This window comes from Clarias gariepinus, chromosome 13 (assembly GCF_024256425.1).
Source record: "Clarias gariepinus isolate MV-2021 ecotype Netherlands chromosome 13, CGAR_prim_01v2, whole genome shotgun sequence".
In the NCBI taxonomy this organism is placed as follows: domain Eukaryota; kingdom Metazoa; phylum Chordata; class Actinopteri; order Siluriformes; family Clariidae; genus Clarias; species Clarias gariepinus.
In genome coordinates this window covers 21,231,293-21,250,906 of record NC_071112.1, presented here as the reverse complement: position 1 = coordinate 21,250,906, position 19,614 = coordinate 21,231,293, and the positions used below count along the sequence as shown (strand labels likewise).

Here is a 19,614-nt window from a genome sequence, read left to right as displayed (position 1 = left end):
CTGCGGGTCATCCGCTGGAGGACTGCGCTAGCTGCCCCAGCACCTTTGTTCTTATATTCAGGGCTAACCATTGCAACTCAGCCGCTAAAAGGAAACTTTTAAAGTGCACTGCCTCAACGTTAATGCCCTTTCTCCAGTCAAGATCGACGCCACATCCTGGTCACGATAGCCACGCTGACTCTGTTGCTTCTTACTCCTGCCTGCCACCGCTTCAAAAGGGACTGGGCGCCACTGCAAACATGCTGCTGAGGAGCCTGTCAGAGCTGCTTCCTGTACCAACCCACTTGCTACCGCCATCGTTCACAAAAGGAAAAAAAATTAAATACAACTTATCAATATTTATAGTTTGTTTTGAGGTTTACAGTTCACAATCACTTGTGTACAAACATAGGACCAAAATGCTCTAAGGTCCTCAAAGACCAAAACTAAATAATCTTTATACCACTTTATACCTGATCAGCCATGAATTGTCATTATCACAATCATATACGGGTTTTAGTAGACGATTAAAAAAATAATAATTAAATAGTCTTCAGGAGACCTGCTAAATATCTTCAAACCCTAACAAACCCTGAGGCACCGGTACAAACGATGCACAAGATGCGTTTCTCACCAGCCGAAGCAGAAGAGAGCCAGGTAGAAGCCTAGGAGTGTGGCCACGACATGCCGGATAAAGGGACTGGTCTTGCTGGGGTGCAGGTAGAGCCGAAACCAGCAGGCAGTGAGCAGGGCGAAGAGCTGGCCGACCACGAAGTTCACCTGAGAACAGCAAAGACATGCAGAGCTGAGGAAAAGCGAGGAACTGAGATACTGACTCTACAGTAAGTACATGGATAGGATAAGACTCAGGAAACCTGAATGTTTGTTCACCAAAACTGAGTTAAACTGCAACTGTTCTTCTCACCTTCTCCAAGATACACAAAAGGGGGGATAAAAAAAAAACTGAATCAGAAAGAGTTTTATTGCCAAGTACACTTGCACGTACAAGAGACTGAATAGAGACACTAGAGCTGGGTGATGGGACCATGAGTAAATACAGTGAATCGCTGAGCCTTGCCTAGGGATAATCCTGGGAAAACTGGGTAAGTCAAAAATTTTCTGCACTCTGGTATTATTTAAATTTCTGTCGGTTTTCTCTTGTCTTATCAGCGCTTTCCGTTCAAGGCTACTGACTCCGCAGTCATTGCTGTGCAGTTGTGAACTGCGGTGCAAGCAAAAAAGGAGGCCCCACTTGTGATTTACATAAAAGAAGAGCAGCGTGCAGTGTTCTCAGGGTGTACCTGGTGCTGAAAAAGGTTTAACAATCATTCAACAATTATTGAGGAGCTGAAGACTAAACTTTGAATTAAACGCAGAGGACTGCTATCCGAGGGCGTTGTGATCACTTTATACCAACCATTTTTACACATTTGACACAACCCTGAACCATGAAACATTCAAATATTTACCTAGTCTGTGTCCTGCATAATTTGTGCCTCCAGCCTTTCACGGTGAATGATTGAACATTTACAGGCACTTGTGCTGGATCAGCATATTTTTTTTGCTGGATATAGGCTAAATTTGGAAATTATCCTGAATTTTTTACATTTAAATCGGAAAAAAGCTCATTCAGAGGCAGGTGTTATTTTGGATCGAAAGCTACAATATTTAATTTAAACCTTTGTTTGGAAGTGTTGAAGCATCCTCCCTATAGTGGACTGGCTCTCAGCTCAGCCCAAAACATTTTTTAAATTAGTGAATATGAAAGCATGTTGACAGATGAACAAAAAGTACTGAAAAGCAAGGAGAATATATTGAAAAAGTGTGTATTTGTCGTTTCTAGAAGTTAATTAAAATAAACTCTACAAAACGCATATGAATGCAAAACTGATATGAAAAGGCGTGTCTCATTACACCCTTGCTAATTGTTTTCCATTACACCCTAGCTATTATCTAAAGCACATTTGTGTAACACAATAAAGCAGTGCTCCCTTGTCCTTCAACAAATATTACGTTTCGCAATATCCCCTCACACACGTACGCACAACAGTGAAGTTCAGATTATGTCCTATGAACATTACCTCGGTCTCTGACTCACAACGCTACTGTACTGTATGTTCACACCCACGGCCAACATTACGAAACACGACAAAACTCCTTAGCTCGTTATCAGTGATGGATGACAAATACGTGATCATTCCGCTCCACTTTCCCAGGTGTCTTCCACAAAGGCGGTGGTTGGTAAGAATGCACTGTACCTGTGCACTCTCACACACAACCTAATGACACTATTCCCATGAGTCACTTCCTCTTCTTTATATGACACACTCGTACACACATTTCATCCTTTAGGTTATAGTTCACTGAAACTATAGTTTATAGTTATAGTTTAACTGAAAGTCATCCAATCAATCAGTCAGCATTTTATTCCTTTGTTGGAAATAGTTTCACATGGTATAGTGGTACTAGAAAAAAGTAAATACATTTCCAACATACTGCAAAATTAAATTACAGTATGGACACGAGATTTATTTACTTTTAAAACCATGATTACTGATGATGCACATTTAAATTAAATAAGCAATTACACCTATAAACTTATTATGCCTAACCTAGACACAATGTTGCTGTGAATGTTACTGTCGATTACTGATCACAACCAGGAAAAAAAAAAATAGTACAAATACACCCTCCGAGAGCGACTTCTTCCAACCATCCAAGAACAGTTTGGTGATGAACAATGATGTTGGTCTTTCATCTGCTCTCGATAAGGGGTCGCCACAGCAGAACATCCGGTTTGTACATGCAAACTTGGTTTTATGCCGAATGCCCTTGCTGAGACAAACCTCCCATTTTATTCGGGCTTATCCCATAAGGCAAACGTGATAATTAAGTGGCTTAGGAACAAAACATTGAAATTTTGGTTCCATGGCCAGGAAACTTCCCAGACCTTAATACCATTGAGAACTTGTGGTCAATCCTCAAGAGGTGGATGGACAAACAAAAACCAACAAATTCTGCCAAACATTGATTATGCAAGGATGGGTTGGCCTGGGCTCGGTTGACAGCATGCCATGGCAAACTGCAAAGGTCTTTAAAAAAAGAAAGGTCAACAGTGCAAATACAGTGTGTAATGGTATTAAGTTAATACCTAAGGTATAAAGAAAACTTTGAAAATTACAATTCAAGACAACATTAGTCCACAACCGCTGTGAGCATAAAGATATCCAATTAAGACCAGACTATTAAAACACATTTTTCTAACAATCACCACAACAGTATGATAGTAACCAGTATTCATTCACTCCACTTACGAATTCTTGACAGAAATTGACCTCAGGTAAGTTCTGCAGGTCTGCACTTCACTTCCAGCAGCTCTTAAAAAAGCTCTAGTAAAGTACACACTACTAATTTTTTATCCACCTACTGCTCCTCTGTCTTATAGACCACAGAGGGCTGAGCCGCTTGCCCAACAAACGCACCCCCATTTAAATAAACTCTAGCTTCTAGAATATTCTGCTGCATATGTTATATTGTTTTTAGTAGATTTTTGCATCTTTAAAGGCAAACTATTATATAAAATTCACTAATCGCCCTAAAATGACCTCCCATACCAAGAAACCTTATCTGTGCATCAATTACGGCTAACCTTAGCTATTCAGAAACTAGTAGAAAGAAAACTAACTTTGCTTTCTATAGCTCTTAGTTGTGTTAAAACTTTTATAGATAAAGTTTAGATAACTAGATAAATATTGAGGATATCACTGTGAATAAACATTTTTTACCTTTATTTTGTTTGTCAGAAATGTGGAGAATCTTTAAATATAGACATTGCGGTCCCTGCTCCCTTATTGGCCAAAAAATGTACGTCCGTAAAGGGTCGTCTCAGGGAAGTTCATTTGAATCTACAGACATTGCAACAATGCGTTTGAAAAAGGAGTAAAACGGCAAGCAGGATCTGAGTTAATACCTGGAGCAATAACAAACACATTCTGGAGACCCATAAGGCTTATGCAAACTTGTGTAAAAAGGAGTGGTGAGCTTCAAACAAAGTCGGGCCTGAAATCTTAAATATGATGCACATTTCCGCACCCTGTGCCATCGCCATCCAAGCCTTCTTCCATCATTTATTTGCTGCTCATGTTGACAGTGCACCAGTTTAAACAATTCCTGCAACCACTACACTATCACGCTCACACTTATTTCACTCACACACCCTGCTAAGGATGGCCCCACAGACCCAGGAGTATCAGTACCCAACTGTAACTGTGCAGAAACAAAAATAAAAAAATAAACATACATAAATAAAATCAGGGGTCGGCAACACGCGGCTCCGGAGCTGGATGTGGCTCTTTCACCCCCCTGCTGCGACTCCCTGTGGCTTTGGAAAATTAATAAGGAGTATTTAATTGAAATTTATTTTATTTTAGGTTTGTTAGTTTTTTTTCAAATGTAATTTTAAATTTAAAGATTATGGTGATCTTCTAACATTAAAATAAAATATGTTTAATTTTCTGTCACTTAAAATATCATCACAACTGCCGATGTGCGACACCCGCCGGCACGCAATATATTAAACGTTTCGAGCCCCGAGCTGCGTTCCATTCCGAAGTGTACTTCACAAGGTGCTCCCTACTCCCTACTCCCTTCTCCATTTATAGTAAATGTGGGTGAAAGGAACTTCCCTCGACAAACTCCACCAATCGAAAGACCCTGCAAAGTCACTCCCTCCATATTATTGATAATAATAATAATTGATTAAAGATGTACCAAGATATATTTATTTTTTTACAGATTACTTGCCTCTATAATATTAAAGATTTCTTAATTTAATTAAAATTTAAATTATTGTGTCATATTAATATGATGTCATCGTCGATAATAATGATAGTAAAACACATTAATCTTTCGCTCCAGTACAAGCGATAAAAGGATGATGGCAGATGGCATTTTTGGTTTGCTGCAAGTGGATACGAAGAGGATATAGATATATTATAGTATATAGATACGAAGAGGACTCAAATAGACATTGAGTGTTTTATTTAAAAGTAACCTTTAACCCAGCGCCTTTAATTTCGGTGTTCAAAAATGTTTTTTTTTTGCATGCAGAAATAAGATTTCATTTTTGTCTCTGTAGTACTTAATTGGTTTCATAAATGCAACACGTCAACACATGATTTCACAAATTAACATATGATTTCATAAATTCAACACATGCTATGTTTTAAAATATTGTAAAATACAATATCCTCATTTTAGATGTCAAAAGGGCTCCCGGTGTTTTCTTTTCTGTGGAAAACGGGTCAAAATGGCTCATTGGGTGTTTAAGGTTTCCGACCCCCGTCCTAGATCCTATTTATGCACTCAGCTCATTCTGAACAATCTGAAAATTTCTTCTTGCTGTTCTTTGAGTCTGCACGCACTACGACCAACTCAACACTCAACCACTACACCCTATAATTAAACACACACAAAAAAACATTTTTACACAACACACTCAATCTGGCAACCATGGACCATGAACCCATGCAAATATTTACCCAGTCTGTGTCCATGATAATTTGTGCCTCCAATCTTTCACGTATAGTAATTAACACGGTCGCTTCCGCCCTGAGAGTGACGTCATTGACTAGCGCGACCATATATAACCCGGAGAGAGACGCAGGAAAGAGGAAAGAGGAAAGAGATTGTGATTTTGGCGTTTTGATATTTGGTCGGGTATTCTGGTTTAGACTTTTTGCCTCCCATTGACTTTGATTATTGCTATGTCCCTTTGGTTTGGTTGGTCATTGTATATATTTGTAGATAATTTCACTGTATGTTTTGTAAAATGTGTTTCTGCCCCTAGTAGTAGGGGCGTGGCTGCCATTTATTTTAGGAAAAGGGAATTTATTCACTGTTTTTGGTTTAGGGAGTCCGGGAAGGTACCTGTATTTTTGTTTGTGGTGTTTTTTTTTGTGTGCAGGTACTTGTACTTCAGTAAAATTTCACTGAAGTAACAGTACTTGTACTTAAGTAGAAAATTTTATTGCTCTTTCCACCTCTGGTGATTAAACATTTACAGTCGCTTGTGCTGGATCAGCAATTTTGATGATTAATGTGAAAGCAAAGGAATTTTAACTTTTTTAAACATTATTCAAAAAGGCTCATTCAGAGTCAGGTGTTGATTTGGATCAAAGATTACAAACACAAGTGCAATTTACAATATCAAATTGAGATTATATTTGCCACATACACGGTCATACCCAGTATGTTATGCAGCGAAATGCTTGTACGACCACCCAAGACCTAAAATTTAAAAAAGAAAATAGAGAATTCAAATGAAAAATCTAAAATTTGAAATAAGAATATAATAAAAATGTTACAAATATTGAAATTCTAGAAAACTTTTAGCTGTAAAATTTACAATTTGTACTAAATTATAAATAAAATTAAAATGGAATTGAAACCCAAAAACTAATGTCCGATCACAAGCAGAACAATGTGCCAAGTTCCAGCAGTGCAAAAAGTAGACCATGTGCATTAATGTGCAACGTGATGTGAATCGCAGTCTCATCTAAAAGTGTAAAATCATCGGATATACATTTTTAATAAGTTATTATTAATGATTCCTCTGTGTCTTACAATGAATTAAAATTATAATGTGATAAGTTAATAAACAAAACTGTTTATTTAAACATTTAGCTGACAGCTTTCTTTCTCGCACGCCATCCTGCCCCGTCTTGTCCTCCCAGCCTCAGCGCTGCTTCTCTTTCTCTGCACGCCACGACTCCAGCTGAGCAGCTATATTAAGCCTGAGCGAGCTGTGACGTCAGCTACAATCTGACCCAATACTGCCATTCCTTCCTCCAGCACTTTCCTTTTCTCCAAGCAGCTGCAGTAACAGATCTCGCCATCCTCGTCCTCTTTATAAAACCACTGACGCTTACGATCTTTCACCATTCCAGGCTGTCCTCACCCAGAGGAGTGCGGAGTATTTGACAAAATTATTTCAAGACTATTTCAGATCTACAAAGTGCTCAATGTCTGCTTACTCGAAATAATGAAAGACTGGTTTAAAAGTACAGAAGAGCCAGTACGGCCTTGAGAGAGTGAGACTAATCATTCTCCAGTGGCCTTGGGTTTGTTCTGAAGTTTCATAACCAGAGCTACTATAATAATAATAATAATAATAATAATAATAATAATGATAATAATGATGATGATTAAACCCTCAAGAAACATCCATATACAACAATCGGACATGACATTATGGATTCTTGATAAGACTGAGATCTGTGGTATTTAAGGCCAGATCAAAACCATTAAACTCTTCCAATGATGTTGATATGGCCTCAAAGGTTAAAGAATTCCCGGCCAGGATTAATAAAATTTCATCTTATCTTGCCTGCTAAACCACATACACCGCTATCTGTGATGCACTCGGTGTTCTGACAGGTTTTGATTGTTGCCAGCATTAACTTGCTTTAGTGGATTGTGCTACATTTGCTTTTTTGTTGGAATGGACCAGACAGGATAGCCATAAAGAATAAAAACAAAAGGACATTGTGGTATAAGTCATATAGCTAAAAAGTTTGTTGGATCATTTCAGTTGAAGAGTAAATTTCTAAAAAGAAGCTAAGTGTGTGTGTGTGTGGCATTTTTTTTTTTTTTTAAAGAGTTTACACACTGCAAAAATAATCAATATGGAAGAGCGAGGTGTTAAATCTGTTCTTTTATTGTTTAGACACAAACAAAAATGCTAATAGTAACTATTAAGTAGAGAGTTGTCTAGCTTACATTTCCTCCTCGTTTCGCTTGGCAGAACTTGACAGACACGGTGCCAACACTGATCATTTGCAGGATATGGAAAGCCAAAATTAGCACAATATAGCGGCTCTAAAGAGTTTGCTTGAAATCCAGCACTGATGCCAGAAACAGCAAAAAAGACACCACTTATGAGAAAAGAAGCAAGTGTCAAAAACACACAATTCTTTGATAACTGACCTGGGTAACATTACACAGTGCAAAAAAATCTTGTGAAACATTCTTGAATCTAACCAAATGTATTTATCATTTTCTATAAGAAGTTTACAACAAGATTATTAAGCTTATTTCTAATTAAAATGTTTCTAAAATTCTAAGCAAAAATTTCTTGTTCTATTGGGAGAGAATTCTCCTAGGAAGAAACAATAAGCTTTATTTTTTATTTTTTGATAAAATTTCATTAGAAATTAACTTATTAATCTTGTATTTGGATTGTTGTAATCAAATTCTAAGAAAGTGTAGATGTCAAAATCCTTTAAAAGTTTGAAAAGTGTATTAAATAACTATACTTGCAAAGTGTATTTTGTTTTTGTTTAGTTTTTTTTTGCTTATGATTCAATTCTTAGACCATTAACCTCAAAATCTCAGAACTGAACAGAACAAACAGAAAGGCAAAACAACATGAGTTTCAAGGAATAAAAAAAACGTGAGTTGGAGTGTGTTGTACAAAACATCATGAATGAATGCATAAATTAGGCTCCCACTTTATTTCCATGCCATGTGCATAGTTTACACCCCACTTTTCCCTCATGTCCAACTTATTTACATGAAACGCGCCTTAACGTGATTCAAATTCATAAGCCCACAACACTTAGTGCATGCCCCCGGAGAGAAATTATTAAAACGCCTTTGGATTCGATCAATGAGAGTACATACACTACCATCTTTGTTTTTGTGTAGTGATTTATTTTCTACATTCTACAACAATACTGGGGATTTCAAAACTATAAAATAACACATGGAATGTGGTAATTATGTAACAACAATAAAAAACAACAGTTAGTTGTTATTTTAAAACACAGAGGTCAGCCTTTCTGTAATAGTTCTTGCAAGAACAGTATTGTCAAGTGCATTTGCAAAATTCGTCAAGCACCATAATGAAACTGGCTCTCATAAAGGCCATCCCAGGAGGGCGAGACCAAAACCTACCTCTGCCGCAGACGAGAAGTTCATTTAGAGTTATCAGCCTGAAAAATGACCAATTAACAGCACCTCAGATTAGAGGTGTTATGAAATCTTTACAAAGCATAAGTAGCAGAAACATCTCATCATTAACTGTTCAAAGGAGATTAATGCACTTTTTGGACGCCTTCAGCATTCCTTTACAATGTAGAAAGAAATAAAAATCAAGAACAATCATGGAGTAAGAAAGTGACCCCAAACTTTTGAACGGTACTGTATAACAAGCTGCACGTCGACAGCGAATTTTATTCTGTCTTCCAATAGACTTGTAAGTGGCGCAGTGATGCTGCTGTCAATCTGTTACTTTAAGTGACCCTAAAATCTAAACTGACCCTTCACTCAAAAACCCACAATGTCTGGTTACTTGTGTTACACATGACAAGCATTCCAGTCCTGTTTTTTTTTTCAATAACGACAAAGGTAAAAGATTTAAATTCATAATTATTCTGAGGAAGAAAATCCACTTTAAATGGCTAATCCCTTTACAGAGTCAAAGAATCATTTGAATTCAGCGACCCACCATGGAGGACATTTGCAAGAAGCGCTGCCTGCAAATGGGAAGAGGCATTATCAAACATACCTCACACCCCAACAGCTGACAAAATAATGTCCGGGATTCCCCAGCACAGAGACAACACTTAAAGGTTGACTGTGTTGCAGAGACAACACTGTTCTTAAAATTTGACATGTGAGATTAAGTACTCCTTAGGCATGGTTACGGTTTTTGGGGAAAGGGGACAGAGATTTGGTTAAGTGGATTGGTATTATTTACTTTGTATATTCGTGTCAAAGGCGTATAAGACTAACTTTGTCTGACTAAAAAACAAATATGACTTGATTATGTATGATAATGTATTCCCGAAACAAAACTTGTTTGTAAATAGGGGACAACCTGTACTGTATATTACTATACTACACTTTCTGTACATAAGACACTTACACTTCCCAACATATGGGCCTATACCCCGCATTTACCACATTGTTATTTACTACAAACAGGCCACTTATGCACTTAGGGTTACACTTTGCACAATGACAGCCCAGATCTTTATCCGAAAGAAGGTCTGTTGAAGGAATTTGAGGAGAGCTGTGTACAGGAGATTTGAGCAAAAGGTCCTCGTCAAATCAAGTTATAACTTTTATATATTACAAGCTAAAGCAGCTCTAACAAAAGCATTAACTCTGGGTTGTGCACACGTGTGCAACCAGGTTTTTCTTCTTTAAGTTTTTCCTCATGCTGTCATTCGTTCTACTGCACACTTGTATGCAGTTTATTTACAAGCACACCACACGCAAGCCCTGACGACTAGCCTGAGGTGCCTTTGCCTAGTTACAGTTGCTAAGCTACGACATGTCAATTACCGTGGATTATTGAAAGGGTAATAAAGGGTGTGGTTTAAAGCGTGCAGATCCCTTGCACGTACTAGGGAGAAGAAGGAGAGTCAGATAGGACCCATAAACCTCTGTATGACTGGCTCAGCTGTAGAATTTACTTCATAGTCAGTCAGAGAGGCAGAACCACATCATCATCAGGCAGCAGACATTCCAGAGATCGTTTTCAAAAACAAGTCAGCGGGTTCAACTAATGAGGCAGTCTTACTGAAGGGATAGGCCTGACCTCTGAAGTGTTTTCTTTTATCAGAAGAGGAGATCTATATGATTCTTTCCTATATCCATCACAATTCATAGCTGCGAAGCTGATCGACTAGAATACAGAAATTGCACAGAGCAGAAGTAAAAGGATTAAACATGCAATAGGTGAATCTCTCGCAGGAAGTGGAAAAAACTTTTTTAAAAAAATATTAAGAGACCACTGCAGCATAATTAGTTTCTTACGTTTTTTTTTTCTTAAACTGCATGTAAAAATAAAACAAAATGCAAATAAATATAATTTTTTTAAACAAATTGTGTTAACGCTTTGGCAAAATAACATTAAGAAATCAGGTGCCACTGCCTAGTGGTGGATTTCCAGCTTTCTTGCGTTTTTCACATGCTCTTCACCAGTCCTTCACAGTGCTGTTGGGTAACTTTACATCAATCTTTCAGCAAAAACCAAAACCAGCTCAGCTTTGCTTGATGGTTTGTGACTATCCATCTTCCTCTTCATGAACATCCAGTTTTCTGCAATAAACTGAAGTGGTGTCTTTTTTTTTTTTTTTTTTTTCCAGAGCTGTAGGTTTACTCTAGGGCAATAACAGATCATCAGGTGTCTACAATTCTAAGGGAAGATATTAACAGGATTCTACAGTCTCACTAAGAGAAGAATCAGGCACAAAAAAATCTCATGAACGATTGACAGCCAGAATTACTGTAAAACTTTGCTTTCAAGAAGTAATAAATAGTTTCGTTTTACTCCACAGGCTTTCTGAAGAGCATTCACGCACCCTCAAGCGTCATCCTGGCAGAGGCTGACTGCGCCTAATCAGCGATCAATACATAAATGGACAAATGGGCGGATCTACTTACAGTACCTCAGATATCATGAGTTAGTTAGCTTAGTTTTGGCCTAAAACCTGAGGGTGCGTCATTACATGAATGAAACGCTCACACATTTCCCAGATCAGTCTTTGCAGTGGTAGATTTCAGGAGTTGGGGGATATTTGCTGAGAGCAATCACTACATCGTCCCCAGAGACTATGAGGATGCCCAAGTTTTAGGGGCTGAGCAACAATCCTGCTGGAGCAAACAAACTGATCTGTTTGGCGAAACTTTAGCTCTACATGCCGAATCGCTGCTAAGCAGTATTCCCAAGCAACTGACACACACAACAAAAGCAAACTCGGCTTAAAAAAAAAAATCTGTTTTACTCATATTTTCTTGACGAACAATGGAGTGCTGTGTTTAACACCATGGACAGCTGAAAGAAAAAGATTGATAATCCTTGCTTAAAAAATGTGTCAAGAAGTGGAGAAAAAAGGGCTATTCTACAGAGAAAATACACAACAGTGTCCTTAGAATTCAATTCATTTTGATCAAATAAAAAATTTAATACTAGTCTTGAGGTTCCACTGTAAACCTAATGGCCCTGAACCTGATAAGTGTGACGTGTATTACCTTTTACACAGGAAGCAGCAGAGCCACCATTCGGTACAGTATGACCTAAAACAATTATCAATATCAGCCACTACAGAGTGCCCGATAAAACCATTATTTTTTTTAAATCATACCATCTTATTTCCAGAGATAGTTTTAATGCTGGTTCTCATTCAGACTGGAATTTGTGAAGTTAGACCTGCTACAGTGTAAGCATCTGGCTTCCCTCCATAAAAAAGTATCTATGTAAGGTGAATAAATGTGCAACACACTATTATACAAACCGTACCTCCACAGGGGACTGCGTGCTCATCGTGATAAACAAAAAGCAGGCAAATCCCAATGCTGGGGTTTTGTAATCAAACAGCACTTTCATAACAACAAGCTATTCGTAAGCGCCGAAATGGAAAAAATAAATCCCTTCCTGAGAGAATCTAACAACAAACCCAGCGTCTTTAGCTTGAACAACTCAGTAGTTTATTAGAAATCAATTGGTCAGGTCAAGCAACAGAGACTGCATCCAAGAAACCGCAGTTTAAAATATGAACAAGCATAGCTGGGGCTTTGGGACTGTTTTACAGCTGGTGGATCTCAAAGGTTGATGAGGCAAGTGATAAGACGAAAAAAACTTCTAAATCCGAAAAAATTTACATACAAAACCACTGTTCTGCAACGATCTTATCAGACTATAGACTTGTGGGATAAATCGAAGACGTTTACAAAAAACTAAGAATATAAACGAGTGTAATATGTGCTGGATATTACAGAGAAAAAGTTATTAGCAGCAGACTTTATACATAAATGTTACATTTAGTAAGAAACTACATACAACCATGTAACATTTGTATGCTAAATGCCACCTGCTAAATTCGCAGTCACGGTGCGACCTCAGTAATACTGGAGGAGAAGGAATCCACAGGTGGAGATTTTGAAGTAAGTTTTATAATGTTACATGCATTTAAATGATGTGAGGAGGCTGGCTATGGTCTGTTCCTCATAAAGTCCTTAACAAAAAGCAACTTTTTGATCTTAAATGTTCTCCATTAAAATACAGGTGCCCCATTCATGTCTTGTCATGTTGTCGGTTTTTATTAATGTCCTTTTTGTATATATACCGCATCGCAACAATCACTGTAGTCAAGCATCAACGAAACACAACACACATGGATCCCGTCTGTAGGCCTCGTATTTGGCATGCTGCGAGCTGGCTCACTGACGCTGATGAGTTTTACGCGGCAGGTATCCAAATTGGTACCGAAAGACAAGACATTCTTATGCTTTATGGTCCCGAACAGTTTGGTTGGGAAAATAAGGTATGGAAGTTTGTTTCCCAAGGCTACTGGCATCAAATGCCCTGAAGGGGCCGATGTCACGTGTCTCAGAGGAAGCATGCAATAACTTTCACTTACGTAGTATTAGGAAAAACATGGGCTTGATCTTTCCATTAAAGAACAGTTATTAAAAATATTTTATGTATGCCGTCATTCAAGGTTCTTCGAAAGAAAGAAAATTCATATAAATCAGCGTAGTCTGTAATCTATGCAGTCCAAGAAAATCCAGTGCATCTCTTCTACAAAAAACAAACAAACAAAAAAAAAACAGGGTTGAAATTACCTTGAAATGCACTTCAAACTGGATAAAAAGTTATCACAGATAAACTATTTGAAATTTCATCGTAGACTTATTTGGTTCAACCTCAAAATCCGAATTAGTTCATCGGCTTCTAATTAAATTCCACAAACATTTAAACCACTAATAAGAATCTGAGGGAACGAGGGCAGAGTCGTGAGGGTGAACATGTGCACCTGCACAGTATTGACTAATGATGCTTGTGTTTTTAGCGAGCAGCATCAAAGAGACAAAGAACAGAAAACCCAGACTCTCATGAGAGTGCACTAAATTGAACTGTCCTGTATTGGACAGTGTAATTATGCTGTGTCTCTGCCAAAGAAAACAGTGACATTAAAAGCCCTTTTGAGTTGTCCTGACCCTCCAGCAAACACAGGGAGTGTGTCCCGATGTTTAAACAAAACTAAATAATGCACCTCTGTGTCTGAGCACAAAATTTTACTTACTGCAAACGTTACTCTTTTTATACAGATGTGTTTGCTTATTTTCATGAAGGGTGTTTAATAATTCTGGAGAGCACTATATGAACTACATTATATCTACTCTGTTCTAAACTTATAAATAAAACCTTATAAAACTAAAAAGAGTGTAAACAAACACTAAAAGAGTGTAAACAAAGTGCTAAAACTTTGGACAGGCAGGACGTGTATGCACAGGAAGTTCAGCTTCATCAGGAAGTTCCTCTCCATGTCCTCGGGCAGGAGTAATTACTTTAGAATGTCTTGACAAAAGCATTATCTTGATCCAGATGTCATGTGAGGTGTCTCAGTGAGGAAAATATTCTCATCAGACTCTTCATCTTTCCAGTTGGCCACACAAACTATTACACTGCACGTTTGTGACAAACGTCATGTCATAAACGAGGAGGCAGTTTGCTGTGTGAGCAGGAAATCACAGCTACATTGCCTGGCCATAAATAAATAAATAAATGGATGGATGGATGGATGGATGGATGGATGGATGGATAGATATTCAGTCACATACACCCCTTTAATCATCTTTGAATCATCTTTGGCTTTGATTACAGCACCAATGTGGTGGTCAGTTCATGGGTGAAAATTATTCCTTAGGCTAACAGAAGTGCTCTTTCACAACTTGAGAAAAGACAGACAAAGTCCTTAGACGTGATAACCTGGTCATTCAGTACAGTACATTCTGGTTGTCAGCCGACTTCATTTTATTGCCAGATAACGTCATCCTTGAGCTGACCAACTAAACAGTGGGCACAATGCATGATGGGTGCATCGCTTCATGTGCTTAACTTTTTACCCTGATGCACCCCTTACTCTTGAACAGGGTGACTAACATCTATTTCCAAAGTCCTTCTTCCAAGACTAACAGCCTTTTTTGCTTAAACCCTTTTTTAGTCTCACTAACAAGTGTTTTTTTCTTATGGACACTCAGCTGTTTGGTTTTCTCATCGCTCTGTGTGCGTATGAAAAAGCTTTCACTTTCACTATTAAACATAGCTATGGTTTTACTACTGCTTTTTTACCATGCAGCTTCACCAAGTGTTTAAGTGATCTCATGATTTTTTTTTGTGATCACATTTCTTCCACAAAGTTGAAAAACCACAAACCTTCAAGTTTTTGATAATGTTTTAAAGGGTTCATAAGCCAGTTCCAGCAATTTCAAATCTCCCTACTTTCCTTCTCTTTGTTTGCTACAGCCCAATAATTTAACCCTTTTGATATAGTGACATTTTTGTCCAGACAGTGTATAGTGCACCAGACAGCTGGCTTTTACCTAGCTTTGCAGCTACTTTGCAGGCCACAAATAACAGAATTCTGACTTCTAACCTCTTACTGACAACATGATTCCCACTGTAATATTCAGTGGAGAGTCAACAGCACTGTGGGTAATTTTGGGAACCTTTAACTAATGTGAAATGTACTTGGACACCATTAGAAAGTTATTATAAATTAATTCTCTGTACATTTTAAAAGTGTCATATTAAAATATTAATATGCAAGTTGATCAGGGTGGATTTTTTCCCCTTAAACCTGTAGTAAGTAAGTCAGAGGACCAGAAATCATCTGGGAGCTTAGCTCTAATTTCCCCAAATACTGGAGAAAAGATGAAGATGAAGTCTTGTACTTTGACATTGTGAAGGTCCCTATCATGATCTGATCACGTTCATTTTAATTAAGGCTGATATTTTATTATACAAGCATAACAAGTCTGAATTTTTAAATAGTTTCAAATGTCCAGAGTCAAAGAAAGTGCATTTTCTAGCTTTTTCCGTACTAAGTGAATCATGATTCAAACCCTGCCCAGTTCCTACAGTTCAGGCTCAACCAGATGTGAAATAAAAATTAAATAAGAGAAAAGAGAGCTCTTTGAGCGCTGTCTGCCAGGCACAAACAGTAGGTCATAAGTCAGTAAATTAGGATGCTTGTTAAAAAGAAATTTTCTGCCACAATACGTTAAAGGTCTACTAAAAGCCGAGCACAAGCGCACTGAGAATATTGTAATACGTTACTGGTCCGCTTTGTTTCCATTTATCATCATCTGATAAAATGTAGATGCAGAAAGAGATGATGTAAAAGCCATTTTGATACACTTATGATTTTTGAGCTTGAAAAGTCTATGCTGTTAGCACAATGTGAGCTTTTTTTTTTTTTTGGCATATCCAAGTTAGGAAGCAGGGGTCAGAGTTCAGGGACAGCCAGGATAGGGTTAAGGCCCTTGCTCAAAGGCTCAACAGTGGAACCCTAACTAAAAGTCTTCGTTTTTTTTTAGCAAAATGACAACTTTTATAACAGTGATAAAGTGAAGAGAGGATCCAACTATTACGTTTCCCTAAGTATTCCTTATACTTAGTTTTTTTTTTTTTAAAAAAAGGAAGAAATAGGAAATAGAGCATGAAAAGCAAAGATAGGAGGTACTTGTGTGGCACTGGCTAAAGAAGCAATTTGTATGTGGGGTGTATGTGGGGTGTCGAGTCAAACTTGTGATAAAACTGCTTGCAAATGTAGGTGCAAAACCAATTAATGTTAAATGGTGCAATCGTTTTTTTTAACAGTCCTGACCTTACTTTAAGTGATTTCCACATGTTTGTGAATTCACAGGAGTCCCTAAAAGGCCACCGTTTCAGATGTGCCTCAGTCTTTCAGAAAAAACTTAAGTGTAGCAGGGAATTATAAAAAGACATAAACATGGTTTTTACTGTCATAACTGTGTTGTTACTCTACAAACAAAAGTCCCAGTTTGACTTGAACACCCCCCTATATAAAACGTCTTTGTATATTTTATCATTTTAAATTTCCCTTCACCGGAACTATGAAGCCCGAACCTGCCCCTACATGACAATGACCATTACAATAAAGCGACTGCCATGAACACAGGGTGTGCTGAGGTTGGAATTTAGGGAATCAAGTGTCCTCGAAATTGCCACCTACGACCTTCAAACTGATCTCGAACCTACTAAACTGGAACACAGCCTGCCTCTAGGCCTTCTCAGGCACCATCGGTGCCCTACTTCTTTAATTATTGTATCTGAATGAACACATATTGCCACAGACCTCGCTTCAAAACAGAAACACCTCAATTAAATATTGGAATTGGATGTTTGTTATTCAACATTATTTTGGTTATGTATCATAACAATCCTGCTCTAGCACAACACTCATTAGTTTCCGTATTAATGTATTTAGCTCATATTTCACTCAGTACTCATCTACCAGTTATACAGTAGATTTATGATTCGACTATAAGGGCAACTCTTGTGGCAGGAAGCTCCCGTCACTACTTTTCATAAACACACTCACTTCCTGAAATCAGTACCACTGTTGACATCATCTGGTGCATATCTTAAACAACTCCAATGCATCATAAAATGCAAAAAAATGGCATTTTAAATGGCTACAATTAAATAACAAGCAATAGTGATGGTCACAAGTAGCACGAGACCTCGTCTTTCATCTTATGGCTCTCTCACTCAGAGACACTCGTTCCTCATACGTTCCAAACAGCATTGAATCTGAAAGCAAGTGTCACATGCTCTCATTAACAGCCCTTTGTTCTTCCTCAGGTCAGAGTCTCTACACTCTACAGGGCACAAAAACAGGAGATGCTCAATCAGTCCTGCATAGGTGAACTCTCAGCACAGCCCACTTTCTCTTTTCAGTCTGTTGTTCCAGTTTTCTGATTCAGCGCTTGCCACATATGGATCAATGGAGATCACTGCGACCACAAAGATGCTTCAATGTTACGATCTCCTTCTCTGGAGTGTCAGGCTTTAAAGCTGCTAGTTGCTAGGCTACATTCCTCAGACAGAAGACGAACTAAAAAACCTGAATCGGCTTGGTTTTCTTGGCGTGTTAGTTTATGCAAAACCCTTTTTTTTCTGTAGCAGAAAGAATTTTGCCAATACCCCTATTCAATTCAGTCAAAATTCACTATAGAGTAATTTTGATGTGCTTACAAATTTGGTTAAATCGTTAACTTGAAAAATTAAGCAAATTAAGTCATTGCACTCAGTGCCAATTTGATTATTTTTTTAAGCTTAGCGACTCCACATCAAGTCGTTAATGATTTAAATTAAGTCATAAGGAAATGAAAATTGTCCAACTTTTGACACAAGGCGAGAACAGTGTGCCAAATGATAATGTTTCAGCAAGCCGTTATGGAATTTAGCGATGTTTTACCATATTCCCATAGAACTGAGAACGAAACTGTACCATCGCTACCAAAATGAAGCACAATTACAATGACGCTACTTATTATAACAAAGGTATTACCAAGGTATTAATGAAAAAACAGAAATCTTACTTGTGTACGTTTTTAATACATTTTTATAAACAAACCACCCACATTACCTTACAGTAAAATTGTCATCAGACTTTATTTGGAGTTTAATATTGTGGCGGTATGCAACTAATTTGAATAAAAAAATAAAGCACAATCATTAGCCAGAATTCAACTTCAGCACAATCAAGTTCAAGTAAGTGAGGTGTACCGAACATGGCTGACAATAGCAGACCTGGCTGCGCCAACCCATTTTTACTTTTTCTTTTTGCCTTTTTTACTGCTTTAAAAACAGTACAAATGATTTTACAAATCTCCCTGCAAATTCTAATCTAGTGGTAGTGCTGGGAAAATTAATAGGGATGGTAATCACCAGGAATCACGCGATATACTGCATTATCGCAATACCTGGGTGTTAATTCGATTTGTATTGCGACGCTATAAGTATCACAGTTTTAGAAATATCCTGTCCCATCTCAAATGCAAACGTACAAACTAAATAAAAAAAATTTGGCCCTTGCAAAAATCACAGCAGAGCAAAGATTCCTTCAAATATATATAATATGGCATGCCATTTTATTTTTGTGGTGGAGACGTTTAAAAAATCAGAAATGTTTTAACACTGACTCAATAATAAAGTCATAAAAAGTCAAAGAAATATATATATATAAAACAAACTTTGTACTAAAAAAAAAAATTTTATTAAAAAGTAATAAAAAAATCGATTTTGGATTCAGTGCGTTTGTGGGTGCATAAAATTCCACACAAAAGAATCATGATACATCACAGAATCGATATTTTGCCCAGCTCTAACAATTAATAAAATTTAATCTTAATATGGATGTGTAAAATAATAAACTGCAAAAAGCTGCCATGACTGATGTACATGCGTGACTCATGTGACAACTGTTCAATCAGGCGTATTCATTGGCGCCTTTTTGGTTCTAAACCAAAATCATCACATCTGCTCTTTAAACACTGATACGAACACAAGAGAAGAAAGGGAAGATAGTCAGTTTGTGCCGCTAAAAAAAAATCTTTTTTGATGGCTCAGAAGAAAGGATTGTGCAAGACGAGTAAGGTGTGTACAAAACTGATATGCCAGCGTCATGCTGTGTGACACTACGTCTAAGAGGCCTAAGAAAATCACCCATGCAGTCACTTATTACTTCGCAATTGACAATGTGCCCATGTATGCTGATGGCAAAGAGGAATTTTAAAAATTGACCAGAGTTG

The 19,614-nt window shown here is 37.6% G+C and overlaps 1 protein-coding gene across 1 annotated transcript in view; it reads right to left on the bottom strand.

Annotated features, from left to right (window-relative positions):
• mboat2a (membrane bound O-acyltransferase domain containing 2a) overlaps nt 1-19,614 on the bottom strand; it is a 61,701-nt gene that overhangs the window by 34,438 nt on the left and 7,649 nt on the right. The window contains exon 2 of the mRNA XM_053509492.1: nt 614-759. Coding sequence (XP_053365467.1) covers nt 614-759 — 146 coding nt within the window. The remainder of the gene's footprint in view (nt 1-613; nt 760-19,614) is intronic.